The sequence below is a fragment of the Rhynchophorus ferrugineus genome, unplaced genomic scaffold (assembly GCF_030347505.1).
Source record: "Rhynchophorus ferrugineus isolate W39M unplaced genomic scaffold, kcgeb_rfMv2 rfM11, whole genome shotgun sequence".
Classification (NCBI taxonomy): Eukaryota; Metazoa; Arthropoda; class Insecta; order Coleoptera; family Curculionidae; genus Rhynchophorus; species Rhynchophorus ferrugineus.
This window is the reverse complement of record NW_027472590.1, coordinates 28,320,808-28,335,969: the sequence shown is the minus strand read 5'-3', so window position 1 is coordinate 28,335,969 and position 15,162 is coordinate 28,320,808. Positions and strand designations below refer to the sequence as shown.

The 15,162-nt window shown below is 31.5% G+C and overlaps 1 protein-coding gene across 1 annotated transcript in view; it reads right to left on the bottom strand.

The window, feature by feature from the left end:
* Positions 1 to 7,314: 7,314 nt before the first annotated feature.
* The window catches only part of GABA-B-R3 (gamma-aminobutyric acid type B receptor subunit 3), a 71,548-nt gene continuing 63,700 nt past the window's right edge, over positions 7,315 to 15,162 (bottom strand). The window contains exons 12-14 of the mRNA XM_076418224.1: positions 14,307 to 14,432; positions 9,789 to 10,067; positions 7,315 to 8,282 (exon numbers count right to left, since the gene is read on the bottom strand). Of these exons, the coding sequence (XP_076274339.1) occupies positions 7,404 to 8,282; positions 9,789 to 10,067; positions 14,307 to 14,432 (1,284 nt within the window). The 3' untranslated portion in view covers positions 7,315 to 7,403. The remainder of the gene's footprint in view (positions 8,283 to 9,788; positions 10,068 to 14,306; positions 14,433 to 15,162) is intronic.

Here is a 15,162-nt window from a genome sequence, read left to right as displayed (position 1 = left end):
TTAAATAGTATATCGTAAATGAATTTCTAATATTATGTATTTCTAATGAATAATTAAAATAATATTAGGTTTTTGTTGTATATGAAAGCCCAACTGAACTAAAACTCAGAGTAGATATGACAACATTGCGACGTTTGGACGTCGCAAATTTAAATCACATATGTAATTATTACCTTTTATATCAGAGTCAAAATAAAGCAAAACCTAAATTTGATCTGGTAATATTGCATTATACATTTTAATGAGGTATATTTGGAATATAATTTCCAACTATACCTCGACGAAATAACTTAATCATTAAATTATCTCACACTTTTCCAACATAAAACAAACAATTCTCGTACTGGAAGCCGGCGACTTTTCCAATATTACAACGCAGGCTCACGCATTCATGCAGAACAGGAAAAAAACGCAAAGACGTCTAGTCTCACGCCATGATATGTGCGTGCCGAAAATACCGGTGTTAGTTTTATGGCTTTTTTATTTCTATTACTTTGCATTATCTGATATTACAAAAAAAACGAACTAACAAATATATTTTTTTGCGTTTCTTAAATGTTTCATTGAACGTATTTAAAAGCAATATGGATCAGGTTACGTCAGTTTATTCTCTGCCATTTCCTTTTATTTTCTACGTTCGTATGTTCCGGATTTTTTTTTCTTATATTTTTATCAGTAATGTTATCGACGATTTTATTTTCCCCTTGTCATTTTATGTGCTAAAGCCGATTATTTAACATTTTATTGTTAAAATAAAAGGCGAATACACTAAATTGTACCTAATTTGTTGTTAGAAATCCTTTTTATGCTTTTCAAAGGCATTTGCTGCGCGTCTCTTTCCTTTCGACAGTAAGAGAAAATCTGGAAAAGTTAGACGATAAGTATTAACAGTGCGCTACCTAGTCTAATTAATTAAATGTTATACGTTATTGTTCTGTTTAATGAAGACTCTTTGCATACACTATTTGATTTTTATGAAGACTGTCTGTACTTGTGTATGAAGACTTGTACGATTTGTTATGCGGTCTCGGTTTGTCAAATAGTTAAACTGATACATAGCATTTTGTCCCACATTATTGACAAAGTAGGCTGGCTTAACGCTTCTTCTCGAAGCCTGATTACTAATTATTTCTAAAGATGGGAAGACCTATCCTATGATGATTTTCTTGTACCGCTAAAGCTATACGCCCATAAATACTTTGATATTCACCTTATTCACGAGGTTCTAAGATCAATACGTTTCTTGATATATTGCTGCTTATTTACATAATCGGAAGTCTATCAAGGGAATGAAATATTAATCATATCCAACCTAATTTTTAACATATCTACAGAATCGATATCTTTGAAATTGCCTTATCTAAATGTTTCGAACTAACACATATTTGTTTCGAATATTCTTTTGTCCTAAATGAATCTACATTAGACGCCTGAACTAATTTATTTCTAACTTTCAGACACTATTATTCTCTTCCTACTACTCACTCATTCTGCACCTCCCACATGATATATAATCTGCTTACGGCCACCTGGGACCCTCAACGTCCCCTTTATCAATACTTTCTTCAATTATTATTCGAATAAAAAGCACAGTCATTTTTCCATCAGAGCTAAACTATGGGAATTTCTTCATCTCTCAGTACCCGTAGTATAATCGCAGTCGATAGGCAGTGTCTTCAAATCAAATAAGCAAGTCGTCCTCTTCTAGTTCACCGATCAAAGATGAATGCTTATTGCGGAACTGTTTGCTATATATCAGGCTTTTGTCCATGTTTTACATAATAACGTGAAAACTGGCTAATCCTCACTAATTCATATAGCTTCTTCGAATGTTTTTTGAAATAAAAATACAAGCACACTTAACAAAAGTTCCCTATAGTTTTGAAGCTAGGACTGTTAAGCGACACAGTGTTGTGAATGGCCCTGGCCTTTTTTAGGCAATGAAGCTAAATCGGCAGAGATTATAACATTGTCATTTCAGAAGTGATCACCTAATACTCTCTGATTCACTACCAAACTGCGTATTCTGCATCCATACTCTTATCTCAGTTAATCACCCTTAGGTAACTATCCTGGCCTTTGTTTCCCTTAGAAAAGGCCCGAATTTATTGTGTCCATTTGTTGATCAATTTCAAGCAGTTCATGATAAACGGTTCCTCTCCAATCCCGCCAATCATTTTTCTTGACACCATTACTACCTTGCCAACGTTGCTACTATTTCTCAATTTTATTCCAACCAATCACTATGTATACTATTTTATATTTTAATTCTATTCTTACACAATATTGTCGTACATGATATACTTTTTTCATCATTCATAGTCTAATTTCAAAAACATTACGATTGGTTCCAATAGCTTTGTAAACTTTGATATTCCATGTGGAACCAAAGTATCAAGTTTCTTGTGGTATACAGTCTTATATAATAGACTTACGGTCGAGTTTCGGGTCCTTAGACATGTCGGGATATGAAATATGTCGACTGTGGAAAAAATGTTGATATTTCACCAACCTCTTTATCGATTGATAACGACTGATTGGTGGCAATGACAACTGCAGTTCACTTTAAGGCTCATCAGCATAAAGAAGCAGTATTATGCAGCAACCTTCTGAAATCTTCGATTTCAAAGAACAATAGCTTAAACTGAGTAAACAAAAAACATTATATATACGTTACAGTATGTTTCTCATTGAACAAGACTTTCTAAGATATTTCTTGATTCAGAACCTCTCTCTTGCGATTTGAAACAAATTTTTAATTTTTTTACGAAGCTCAGAACTCATTATATTCCAAAAATAAACATCATCTTACAACTCGCTCGAGTAAGGAGGATAAAGTTTTCCACCGATATTCTATTACTGCTACCATAAGATTGGATATTCGTCACCAATACTCGGGCTTTATTAGTATGTATTTTGTGTGTTTTTGCTGAGCCCTTTTGTAGTTGCTCGTTCTGTCCTCCATCCTAAAATGTCCACGTTTAAATCAAATATATTTTTGTTTCATTCCAAAAGTACCCAAAATAAAATTTGAATCAAAGCAGAAGGATAGAAAGAGTGCACGTCTATAGATTTTTTTTTATTATTTAAATAATACATTTTTACTAGTCGTTTCCGTCTAACCTACAATTTGTCTTTATGCTAACTTAAATCTAGGTATATAACTAGGAGAACCCATCGGCCCTAACTCAGTCTCTGGTGAAATAATGTCTATACATGTCACTGCTGAACTTTTTAATATATGTACCTCACCACACAACACTACACAAGATCAGATGGTTTGATTCTTTTGAGTCTGTGTCCTATTCTGGTGGTATCCAAAAGTTGCAATATTTCAATATTTGTATGAGAATGGAGTCTTTCCTGATGCCCCATTGCAATTTTCTTGCTTTCTTGACTGACTGTGGGTATCTGAAGGTCTCGATGTAGGTAATCAATCCTATAGTATTTGGGTGTACCCACAACACCTCTCAGGACTGTTCTGAAAATTTTTTATTTTGTTTATGTTACTCTTTGCAGAACATCCCCATAATTGAACTCCGTATGTCAATATAGGTTTCAATATTTGCTTATATAATAGCAATTTATTATGTACTGATAATTGTGATTTTCTTCCAATTAGACAGTACATTTTTCTATATTTCAATTCCATATTCAGTTCTTTTCTTCTTTATATGTTCCTTCCAGCGAAGTTTTGCATCGAGATTCATTTCGAGATATTTAGCGTTATTGCTATATGGAATTATAGTGTTATTTAATGTTATTGGTGCTTGTACGGTTTGTTTGTAGGTGAACTGCACATGTACATATTTACTTTCATTAATTCTTATTTTCCAAGCTTGTGTCCAATTATTTATATTGTCACTTGCCTGTTGTAATTTTCGTGAGGCTTCTTCACTATTGTCTCCCACAGCAATAATCGCAGTATCATCAGCAAATGTAGCCATCATGATATTTTCCATTACTGGTATATCACAAGTGTAAAGTAGATAAAGCATTGGTCCCAGGACATTTCCTTGTGGTATACCTGCTTTAATTTCTTTTATTGTAGAGTAAGATTCTTCTTGTTTGACTCTAAACATTCTGGTTGTAATGTATGATTTTAATAGTTCGGTGTGTTCTTTTGGTAGCATTTTCTCTAATTTATATCAATAGATATGACAATATCCTTAGCCTATCTATTCGTGATATCTTTGAAGTCTCACATCGATCTAATCATCTAACGATATAATAATGAAACAGTCAGTCATAAAACTGAATACAGTAACAAGTGATTTAACTTTAAGCGTTAAGTTGTTTTACGTTATTTACGGTTATTCCCATATTATTATAGTTATGGCTCTTTATCGGAAGGTATATACAGCTGTGAAAGAAAAACCCGACATATGCGAAAATTTCATCTCAACACAGATTAACAACATTCGAGAATAACAAAAATCGTCGGTGCACTTTGTTTACACGATATATAGATTTTAGAAACCAGTTTTTGATTTAATTAAAAGTCTAGTGAACAAAGAAAAAAAAACAGCTGAAAAAATTGTTCTTGGAAGGACTAACAGTATGTGATATGGTTCTAAAGATATAGAATATATTTGTACTAGAGGTATTTCTAAAAATTTGTAAGATTTTTCTGTACATTTTATTGGCATTAACAATAGAAACGGTAATGTTCCAGCCAATCTCTTCACAAAATCTGTGAAATCTCAATTATATAAAATAGAAAAATATATAATATAGCTGGCAAAATACTTTTTAAAAAAAACCAAAAATATATGCCCCTTGCTCCCTTAAATGGAAGAACTAATTAAATTAAAAAGATATTTTGTACAAGTAGAAATACGTTAAATAATCTTATAACATATGCTTCAACAGCATCTTAATAGAACTGTCAAAATCTTGAAAAATATTTGGAGTTGGCTTAACTCATCTCCAGACACATATACATTGAAGTAGATTTTTTATATTTTTGTTTCTAATGAAGGCATAATTTTTCAAATAAAACCAAGGAGAACTTATCTAAGTCGATAATTCCTTAAGGGGTTAAATTTTGAAAAATCCCCTTAAGAGTATATTCTCATATAGTTAAACATTCAAACCATAAAAATATTCGAATTTCTGTAATTCAGTTCTTTTAATGTATGTTAATTTTAATGAATGTTTTTCTAATATATACCCCCTTAATGAACTACTTTTGTATAAAAAAACGCATTTCATTTTTATTTTATTTTATTTGAATAACATAAACTTTCTTTTTACGTTTAATGCTATTTACTCTATCACATTTACCAGCTAATTAATAAGATTTCCTAACGAATCCTTCCGAATTCATTTTATTTAGGTCCGGGTTGAAGGGAACAGAAAGTCGGCCGGATATCTCGGGATTAGAGCGCTGAACATTATTTTCCGCAATGCCCTTTTCTTCCTGCTTTAACTTGTCGTCTAAATTATTGTGGCTATATCGCAGAAACGCAATACTCCCTAGAAACCTCTTCAGCTTGTCGAATATGTTCGATCTATCCATATGTCTCGCGTGATTCAGTTTATTTTCGGAGGCGAATTGTTTTATCGTCCGGCTATGCCAACCCGGCCAAGAAGCGCTGGATTCCTCGAAGAAACTACACGTTTTTGTGCGAAAAAAGTTTTGATTCGTCTGTTGGCTTGGGATTTTCGTTATGGAGTTTAGTTCGTCCTCCAAATAAGAAAGTTCCTCGTCAAGTTCCTGCAACCTCGCTTGGTTCACTTTGTATTGGATCACCAAGCGATGCAACAATTCCTTGGAGTCATCTGCTATTAACCGTCTGGTGTTGTACTGCACCTTAAGTCCCATGCTTTCAACTATACTTAATTCCATGTCTTCGTTGTCGAATAAAGATTTAAACTGTGGCACAAACATTAAGATTAAAATTATGGTTGATGTAAAAATACTCAGGGACTTAACCATGTAGCTCCTAATAAAATCGTTAATAATGAAACTGAATACAGTAACAATTTTAGGCTCTCGGCGACACACTTCCAACTCCAACTTTTCCCTGGTGGATAATTCGTGGTTTCTATTGTACGTAAATCTCTCTTTCTAATTAAGAAATATTTTTTACAATGAAAACAAGGAGAACTCATCCAAGACTATAATTCCCTAATGTGATAAATTTCGAAAAATCTCCTTAAGAGCATATTCTCTTATAGTTGAACTTTCTAGTTATAAAAAAAGTTCAAACTTGTGAATTGGAATACCCCCTTAATTATCTTCCTTTATACAAAAAAAAGCACATTTCCCTTTATTTCTCTTTTATTAGAATAACATAAACTTTCTTTTTACTTTTAATGCAAGATTTCCTAACGAATTAATAAATTTTACATTAGAATCGATATTCAAACGAAAAGTGAGTGTAATAGGACATTATTAAACGAAGTCATTTAATTTTAAGCAGGGTTATTTAAGATTATGTATAATTTTCACTAATTCCCGTATTGTCGCAACCGGTCAAGAGTTATAGCACTTTATCGGAAGGTATAGCTGTGAAAGTAAAATACGACATATGCGAAAATTTCACTCTAGCAAGACTTAACAAAAGGCGAGAATAACAAGAATAGTCTGTTCTCGCTACTAACGAAATATTTAGAATTTCGAAAATAGCTTTTGATTTAATTAAATTTCTAGTGAACAGCCAAGAAAATTGTTCTTGCTTAAGGACTGATAGTAATTGATATGGTTCTGGAAACATAGAATATACTTTTACAAGACCAAATTCTAAAACTATATAAGATTTTTCTGTACATTTTATTGGCATTAACTATAGAAACTGTAATGTTCCTAGCCAATCTCTTCACAGACTCTGTGAAGTCTCACCTATATAAAATAGAAAAATGTAGAATATATCTACAAAAAAATTCAAAAGAAACCAAAAATATATACCCCTTGCTTCCTTAAATAGAAAAATTAATTAAATCTAAATGATGTACCGTAGAAGGAGAAATAAGGCAAAATAATCTTGTAACATACCTTTCAACGCCATCTTAATAAAACTGTTATAATCTTGAAAAATATTTGGATTTCACTCATCAATATCTCCAGACACATATCCTTTCCAGTTATCACCTGCTCAAGAATGTTTTTTTTTCTAATTAAGAAATATTTTTTGCAATAAAAACAAGGAGAACTCATCCAAAATTATAATTCCATAATGTGATAAGTTTCGAAAAATCTCCTTAAGAGCATATTCTCTTATAGTTGAACTTTATAGTTATAAAAAAAGTTCAAACTTGTGAATTGGAATACCCCCTTAATTATCTTCCTTTATACAAAAAAAAAACACATTTCCCTTTATTTCTCTTTTATTTGAATAACATAAACTTTCTTTTTACTTTTAATGCTAATTAACTACTCTCTCACTTTTACCAGCTAATTAATAAGATTTCCTAACGAATCCTTCCGAATTCATTTTATTTAGGTCCGGTTTGAAGGGAACAGAAAGTCGGCCGGATATCTCGGGATTAGAGCGCTGAACATTATTTTCCGCAATACCCTTTTCTTCCTGCTTTAACTTGTCGTCTAAATTATTGTGGCTATATCGCAAAGACGCAATACTCCCTAGAAACCTCTTCAGCTTGTCGAATATGTTCGATCTATCCATATGTCTCGCGTGATTCAGTTTATTTTCGGAGGCGAATTGTTTTAACGTCCGACTATGCCAACCCGGCCAAGAAGCGCTGGATTCATCGAAGAAACTACACGTTTTTGCGCCAAAAAAGTTTTGATTCGTCTGTTGGCTTGGGATTTTCGTCATGGAGTTTAGTACGTCCTCCAAATAAGAAAGTTCCTCGTCGAGTTCCTGCAACCTCGCTTTGTTTACTTTGTATTGGATCTCCAAGCGATGCAACAATTCCTTGGAGTCATCTGCTATTAACCGTCTGGTGTTGTACTGCACCTTAAGTCCCATGCTTTCAACTATACTTAATTCCGTGTCTTCGTTGTCGAATAAAGACTTAAATTTTGGCACAAACATCAACAATAAAATTATGGTGGTTGATATAAGAATGCTCAAGGATTTAACCATATAACTCATAATAAAATAGTCGGTAATAAAACTGAATACAGTAACAATGATGGTGCAAAACACGCAAGTGTACACGCAGATGGCAATGTACTGTGATTCATTGACCACTTGCACCTTAACCTTTCGAGTTTTCCATGCTATGTATGCACCCATTACCAAAATGAGGCTCTTGTAACCGAATAAAGCTATAAACCATCCGACTGAATTTTCACATTCGCATAAGATCACCTGAAAAGGTACAAAAAGATAATTAGTTTCTTAAAAAATAACTATTATGAAGATTTCAACTTATAAACTCAAGACTTACAGCCAGCTCTTCATAAAAACACAAATAAGATTGACCTCAAAATGTTTATACCCTATTCTTCTTATTTAATTTTTTCTATCTTTTCATCGTGTCTGATTTTATCATCTTCTAATTCTCAAAACTAACATTTTTTAAACAAAAACACGTTTACAACGTACGAATTGTTAAATAGACGAAAATTATATCAAAAATACAATATAAGAATTAATAAAATTCAACAAATTAATGAATAAAACCAAGTTAAAAGAACAGGGAAGTCATATAAATCAGTCATATATAAATCAGTATATAATCAGTATGTAAATCCTATATAAGGTTCTTGCTTTTAACTTAATGAGCGATATATATTGGTGAATATATATAGCGATGGTATAATAAGCAAACATACAAGAAATCAAGAAAGTCTAAACTAAATTTTTTTTGAAACTAGCTATTAAAAACCATTATATATCTACTAAAATTCAAGATTCACAAAATTAACGAAGTTGCTTATTATTTTTTCAACATACTATTTCTCTCTAATCCGCTTAATCATGTGAAAAGGTGATTCACCCCTTACAATCAGGTTTCGTTTGATTTATATTTACTATTGCACCCAGTAATTCACACTGACTAATCAGCATTCACAATAACATTGTATTTATATAAGGAAATCGGATTTATCTAGCCTTGTTTAAATTAATCTAGACAAGGCATAGTTTCGTAACGTTTTTTATAAAATATCTTCCTACACTCAAGCAATGAGGAGATCCCATTATGATTTGGGTGAAAACATCTTGATATTCAGCTGGCTTTCTCATTCACATCGCTGATTCTATTACTGCCGCTGGATATATGGATAACCTCAATGAAAATATTCTTACTATAACTAGCATATTACTGCAAATACTGCCAAATTGTAAGTGACAATGGTTTGAGAACCATCAAAGATCTTCTTTAAACAATTGCTACACTTCAACATAATTGAACTGTTATGTGGATTTTAAGTGCAAATGGATTTCCAACATCACTGAAGCAAGTGGTAAATGTTTTGGTACAAGAATGGTATAACATTCCGTTGGAAACTATACAGACAGTCTACGAGTCTATTTCGTGAAGAACTTCATCCATTTTAGAAACAAATGGTAAATCAGCACTTATATAAATAAAAAAATATTGTGTATACGTCAGGAGTTCATTTAATTTTGTCAATACTCTCTATGTAGACCTACATACCCTCATATTCAGGGTGCAAACAGATTAAATTTTAAATAAAATAAACGAAAACATTAACTATAACATTTACAGGATTATTTTTTATTAAATCCATATGTTCGAATGAAATTTATAATCAAAAACAAAATTAAACAGCACTCAACAAAACAACTCAAGTAAACACGTCTCTCCCAATTTACTAAATCTATATTTGTCGGAATAATATCCCTTACCTGAGGTTGATAAACAACTCTGGGATCATCGACGCTGATTTCTAACATAAGATTATGTAAAGTGGTCTGAAGGGGATCCATCGCCAGCCATAAGCTCATTATTAGCGTATCGATAAATAGCGGAATCAATATCAGTCCAATTAAATGCTGATCCTTGAGTAGTTTGTCGCGAACCAGACTGGCGGATGTGTAGGTGAACAATCGATGCACCCGATATGATTTCACGAAAGTCGAGCCGAAGGTGAGTGAAAACCCGGCTGACAATAAATAGACGTGGATCTAAAATAAGTACAATGAACATGCAGAGTTAAAACATTCCTATTGTCCATCCATAGCTTTTGTGTACATACGTAAATCGTTTTAGAATCAGACAATATTTGCCTTCTCATCTTCTTTTCCTAGCATTCTAGTTAAAAAGAGATACAATGCTGTCTGATAAGTTCGAACATGTAACCAAACTAACTTGTCAAAGTTGTCCGGTTGTCAATCGTATGCAAAATTCTTCAAAACAATAGTGATAAAAGATTATAAACCACTGTCTATACTACTGTTTAAAACACTATTTATTACTACTCTGATGAAAATTGCAAAGCCAGACAGAACAGATTGCGTCCCTAGTTAGTTATTTTGTATAGTAACGAGATAATGGAGGCCACCTCTTGCCATTCAAATTCGTTAGAGAGGCATATTTAGCTGCACTGAACATTAGTATGGACACGGTCACTGAAATATCTCAAAAAATGAAAAATATTATCTTCAATTCACCGAAAAAAAAACGTACTCATACGAAGTGAATGACAAGTTGTTGTTGATGAAATGTATAAAAACAATGAGGAACAAACAATGATGAAACAAAACAATTATTTCAATAGAAAGCGTCAGTCTGAAAAGTATCGAAGTGGTCAAATGGAACTTCTAGATATTGCTTTTAAAAGAATACCATTTTTAAAAGCATGTAATAAAATGTAGAGACTTATTATTTCAATTTATGTATTTAGATGATATTTAGAGGATATTTCAGAATGGGACCAATATATCCAACGGTTACTTATGGCAAGATGATAATAAAAATAGTGTTAAGACAACAAAAATTGAATGAAAAAAGTAAACATTGGAATAACAATTAATTAGGTTTTGTTAGTTATAATATTTAATAATAATTGGTTATTAATACCTTCAATCTGGATAAACTCGACAAATTGAAAAATAATACACAAATGATGGAGTTTTTAACAAATGTTAAATAGATTGGCCATTAACAGCTTACTTGAATGAAACTTTCTGAATATGATGATTCAATGCTGCCAATTTCTAGGACAGGGTGATGAAAATGGAAGCAAGTAAAGGTGGGTATATAATTAATATATGATAACTGTAGAAAATCTTATTGTAGAGTGTACAAGATTTATGTGCACAGATATGTGTGTAATTGTTCAGAATATATATGAGCATTTGATTAAAATGTGTCAGGAGAGATAGAATAATAACTGTTTTGCAGATATGACAAATCCATTAAGGAGAACACACTGATTAAATCTAGTTTCATCAAAAAAGATGTATACAGGTATTAACAGAACAATCGAAGGAGAAATACACAACAACTAAGGACACAAGAACTAAGAGTAAAAGGTAATTATGCTTTCTAATAAAATTAAAATATATTACTTGGATATATAATTATTAATTAAGTAGATTAGGCCTCCAGAGGATACAACTTCCAATGCGCCTAGACCTCATAGGTGCTATGGAAAAGAGTTTAACTGTAACTGTAATTATAACTGTGTACTTAATTATAGTTTTAAGCCTTTTAATATGCATTAGATTTATTGTAATATTAAAATAAATTATATTTGATAACGGTATCATCGTTTAGTTATTTTGTTTATATGAGAATTTTGTAGTATGTCAAAGCTAAACTGAACTAAAAGTCCTCCAAAGAATTGATACGGCAACATTGCGATGTTTTGACGTCACAAATTTAGATGACGTATGTACAAAATAACTTTGGATAGAAAAAATTGTAGAGTGGATAAACAGATAGTGAGAATCTTTATGTAACTTTGAAACTTTATATAAACAGTAAAACATAGATAATAATGATGGTTTAGTTCAAAGAGAATAAAACCACTTCATACAGTTTAATGAATTAGTATAACTCAGTGCACGTTAAAAACAGTTACATAGATGTTAAGCACAAATATATGTTTATCGTAGAGTAAGTAAGTACTTTGTAATTTAAAATCGTAGCTAATGAAATATAAAAAACAGGTTTCAGTTTTATAGTTATAAATCTAAGCATCACTCCTTATTTTACGGAAAAACTTAGAATACGTTTTGCGCAAGCATTATTACCTCATAATATTACGTAAGTAATAATAGTTAAAATAAATAATAAATTATACAAAAAGACAATGTTTTGCAAACTACATCTTCCTTATGTCAACTTCTGTATTTACTATTCGACTTCACCTAGTAACATTCGCGCTTTTCAATCGTGAGTTTCCTCTCCACCCTACCGCAAAACCATATCGACGCTCTTGTCGCAAAGGTACTAAATAGGAAAGAGAGTGGATGGAGAAACCTTAGACTGTAATTGGATGTGCCATTAAGGGGTTTTAGAAGTGTCGGTAAGAACCTAACACTACCTCTGTACTGCCTTGATGGGTATTTTCCATTAAATTTAATCAACTAATATCTATTTTGGAAAAATAGAAACAAATAATAATATGGACAAAAAGTTATAATGAAAATAATGTTTCAAAAATTATTATAAAGAATATCCATTTTTTTTATTTAACTTGAAACTTGAAACACTACTGTTGCAACACATGCTGACGATACAGCGGTTTCTATCATCACATGAGGATCCATTATTAGCCACTAGAAACCTCAAACTTCATCTTAACGAAGTCGAATTGTGGTTCAAAACGTGGCTTATCAAAGCAAATGAAACAAAATCTACCCATGTTACATTTACACTTTGTAGAAGAACATGTCCTTCAGTAAAATTGAATGAAAACAACGTTAAATATCTGGGCATTTTGATAGACGTTTGACATGGAAAAAACATATAGTGACAAAAGGCAAACAGTTTGGACTTAAACTAAACCAAATATATTGGCTGATAGGGCATAAATCTAAATTATCATTATATAACAAGGTTGTGCTGTATGAGTTAATACTTAGACCCATTTGGATCTATGGTATTGAACTGATTTTATTTGATTTTCTTCAATATTCTACAACATTTTATTATTAATGTGTTTAGAATAATCGCCCACTTCAATTCAATAAGAGTTCTAGTATTTTTTTAAACTATTATTTCAATGACAGTACAGTCAATACTACAGTCAATATTGACGAATGATTTCTGGAGAGCTTTACGTTATTTGCCTTTATAAGTCACTGTTTCATTTATGATTTATGTTCTTCCCATTGATAGGACAAGCCCGATGTTTTTACTGTAATATATAAGATAAATAATCTCAAACATAAAATCGAAACACGACGAAAAGGTCAGACGTTGGATGGCTTAAATGATGGTTGTGAAACATTAATTGACGTCATTATTTCGTAACGTTTCTGATTGATGTTTGTGTAAGTATGGCAAATTTTTAAGTTGTTTTCTTTTAGGTGTACTAAAATCTTAGTAGACAGATTTGTTATTTAAAAATAAATATTTTCTTAAAATCTGTCTAGGATACATTAGTGTTCTAATTCAATAATTTTGTCATTCTTGTGTTTATTGTTTAGACTTCTCAAAATTACATAACACCCTCAGCATCTATATATATATATATATATATATATATATATATATATATATATATATATATATTCCAAATACTTTTATAGCGTAAAATTGGTTTCTCATTAGGTTGTAAATTTTACTGACAATCTTGCTATTATGGGCAAAATAAACAAAATAAAGTTTAAATGCTGTAGTCAACAGTAAAACTATTGGAGTTTTGATAATACAATGTTTAGAATGGAGTAAGTTTTTTTATTTCTCATGTCATCAGTATGTTAAACAAAGAGTAATTAATTCATGTCTTGTTAACTTGGTCAGTATTCCTCTCTAATAATCCCTATCATTTAGATCAAAGCATGCAGGTATCCCAGTAAATGATGACACTGTCCACACTAAAGAATTCATAATATTCTTCGAAAAATCGTTGGACAGCATCAATTCAATTAAGAAATAATTAGAATGATAATAGTTAAGAATTGTTTGGTTTACTGTTAACAACGTCAAACGTTAACAACCAAAAATAAAAAACGTTAATTAAAATAGAATTGATTAAGTTTATTTCAGTTGTAAATATTTATTTACTCCATTTTTATATTAAAACGTATTTTTAAGATAAATAAAATCTTGCAAAAATAGTTGTTTTTTTTATAAATAATCCACTAAAACTAAATAACTTATTGATAATTAAAATCATCTCACAAATAATAATGATTAATATCTCACATACCGAGATTGGTTTTCCATTAAATTGTAAAAGCGGAACTTACCGAGCAGAATTCGTTGATATACAATTTCCATTTTATCTCCACGTTATGCATTTCAAAAACCATTATGGATAAATAAACCAAGATGCACCCTGCTACGGCCATATTATTTAAATTAGGACTGGAAAGCTGAAATATAAGAGCAAGAGATAGAGGGATTTACCTTAGAGCTGCGTCAATATTATCTCACCACTGTCAAGTGTTCATAAAGAGTAAATGAAACAAATTGCAGAAAGGAGGGGGCTAACTTACTATTGTTCATGAAGGAAAACTTTTAGTTTCGTTAAAAATGAGTGGGTATTTAAACAGATATAGTCTAAAGAAGAACATAAATCCTTCTGTTAAAATTTTATCAATAGCAAATTCTGTTATGTACCTCTGAGGTACCTGTTCTTTATTACACATCTTTATCTATAACTGAATTTCATGACTTATTCAATTGGTCTTGTTAATTTTAAGCCAGAAATAACTAGTTACATCTGACATATCAGGTGTACCGAAAATCCATTACCGTGTAATTTTAATTTACTCACACTATACTTACTTAACACACTCACTTAACCTTCAAAGCTGTAGGCAAACAATCATAGTTATCACCTTGCGAAGCTGGCCGATCATTTGCAAGTCCAAATAGTTTTGGTCTCCAAGTAATACTCCGTGTTTGGTGAGACCGGAGTGGCTTGATGTATTATAAACTATTTAAATCTGGTGAAACAGTCAGCAGTGATTGCTGCCGATAGCATATGATCAATTTGAACCATGTATTGATCGAAAAAGGCCCGAAGACACGTTAAAGTGACACCTTATAAAGCAATACCGATCAAAGAAGACGTTAAAAATTCTCTAGACCTTGCCTAGT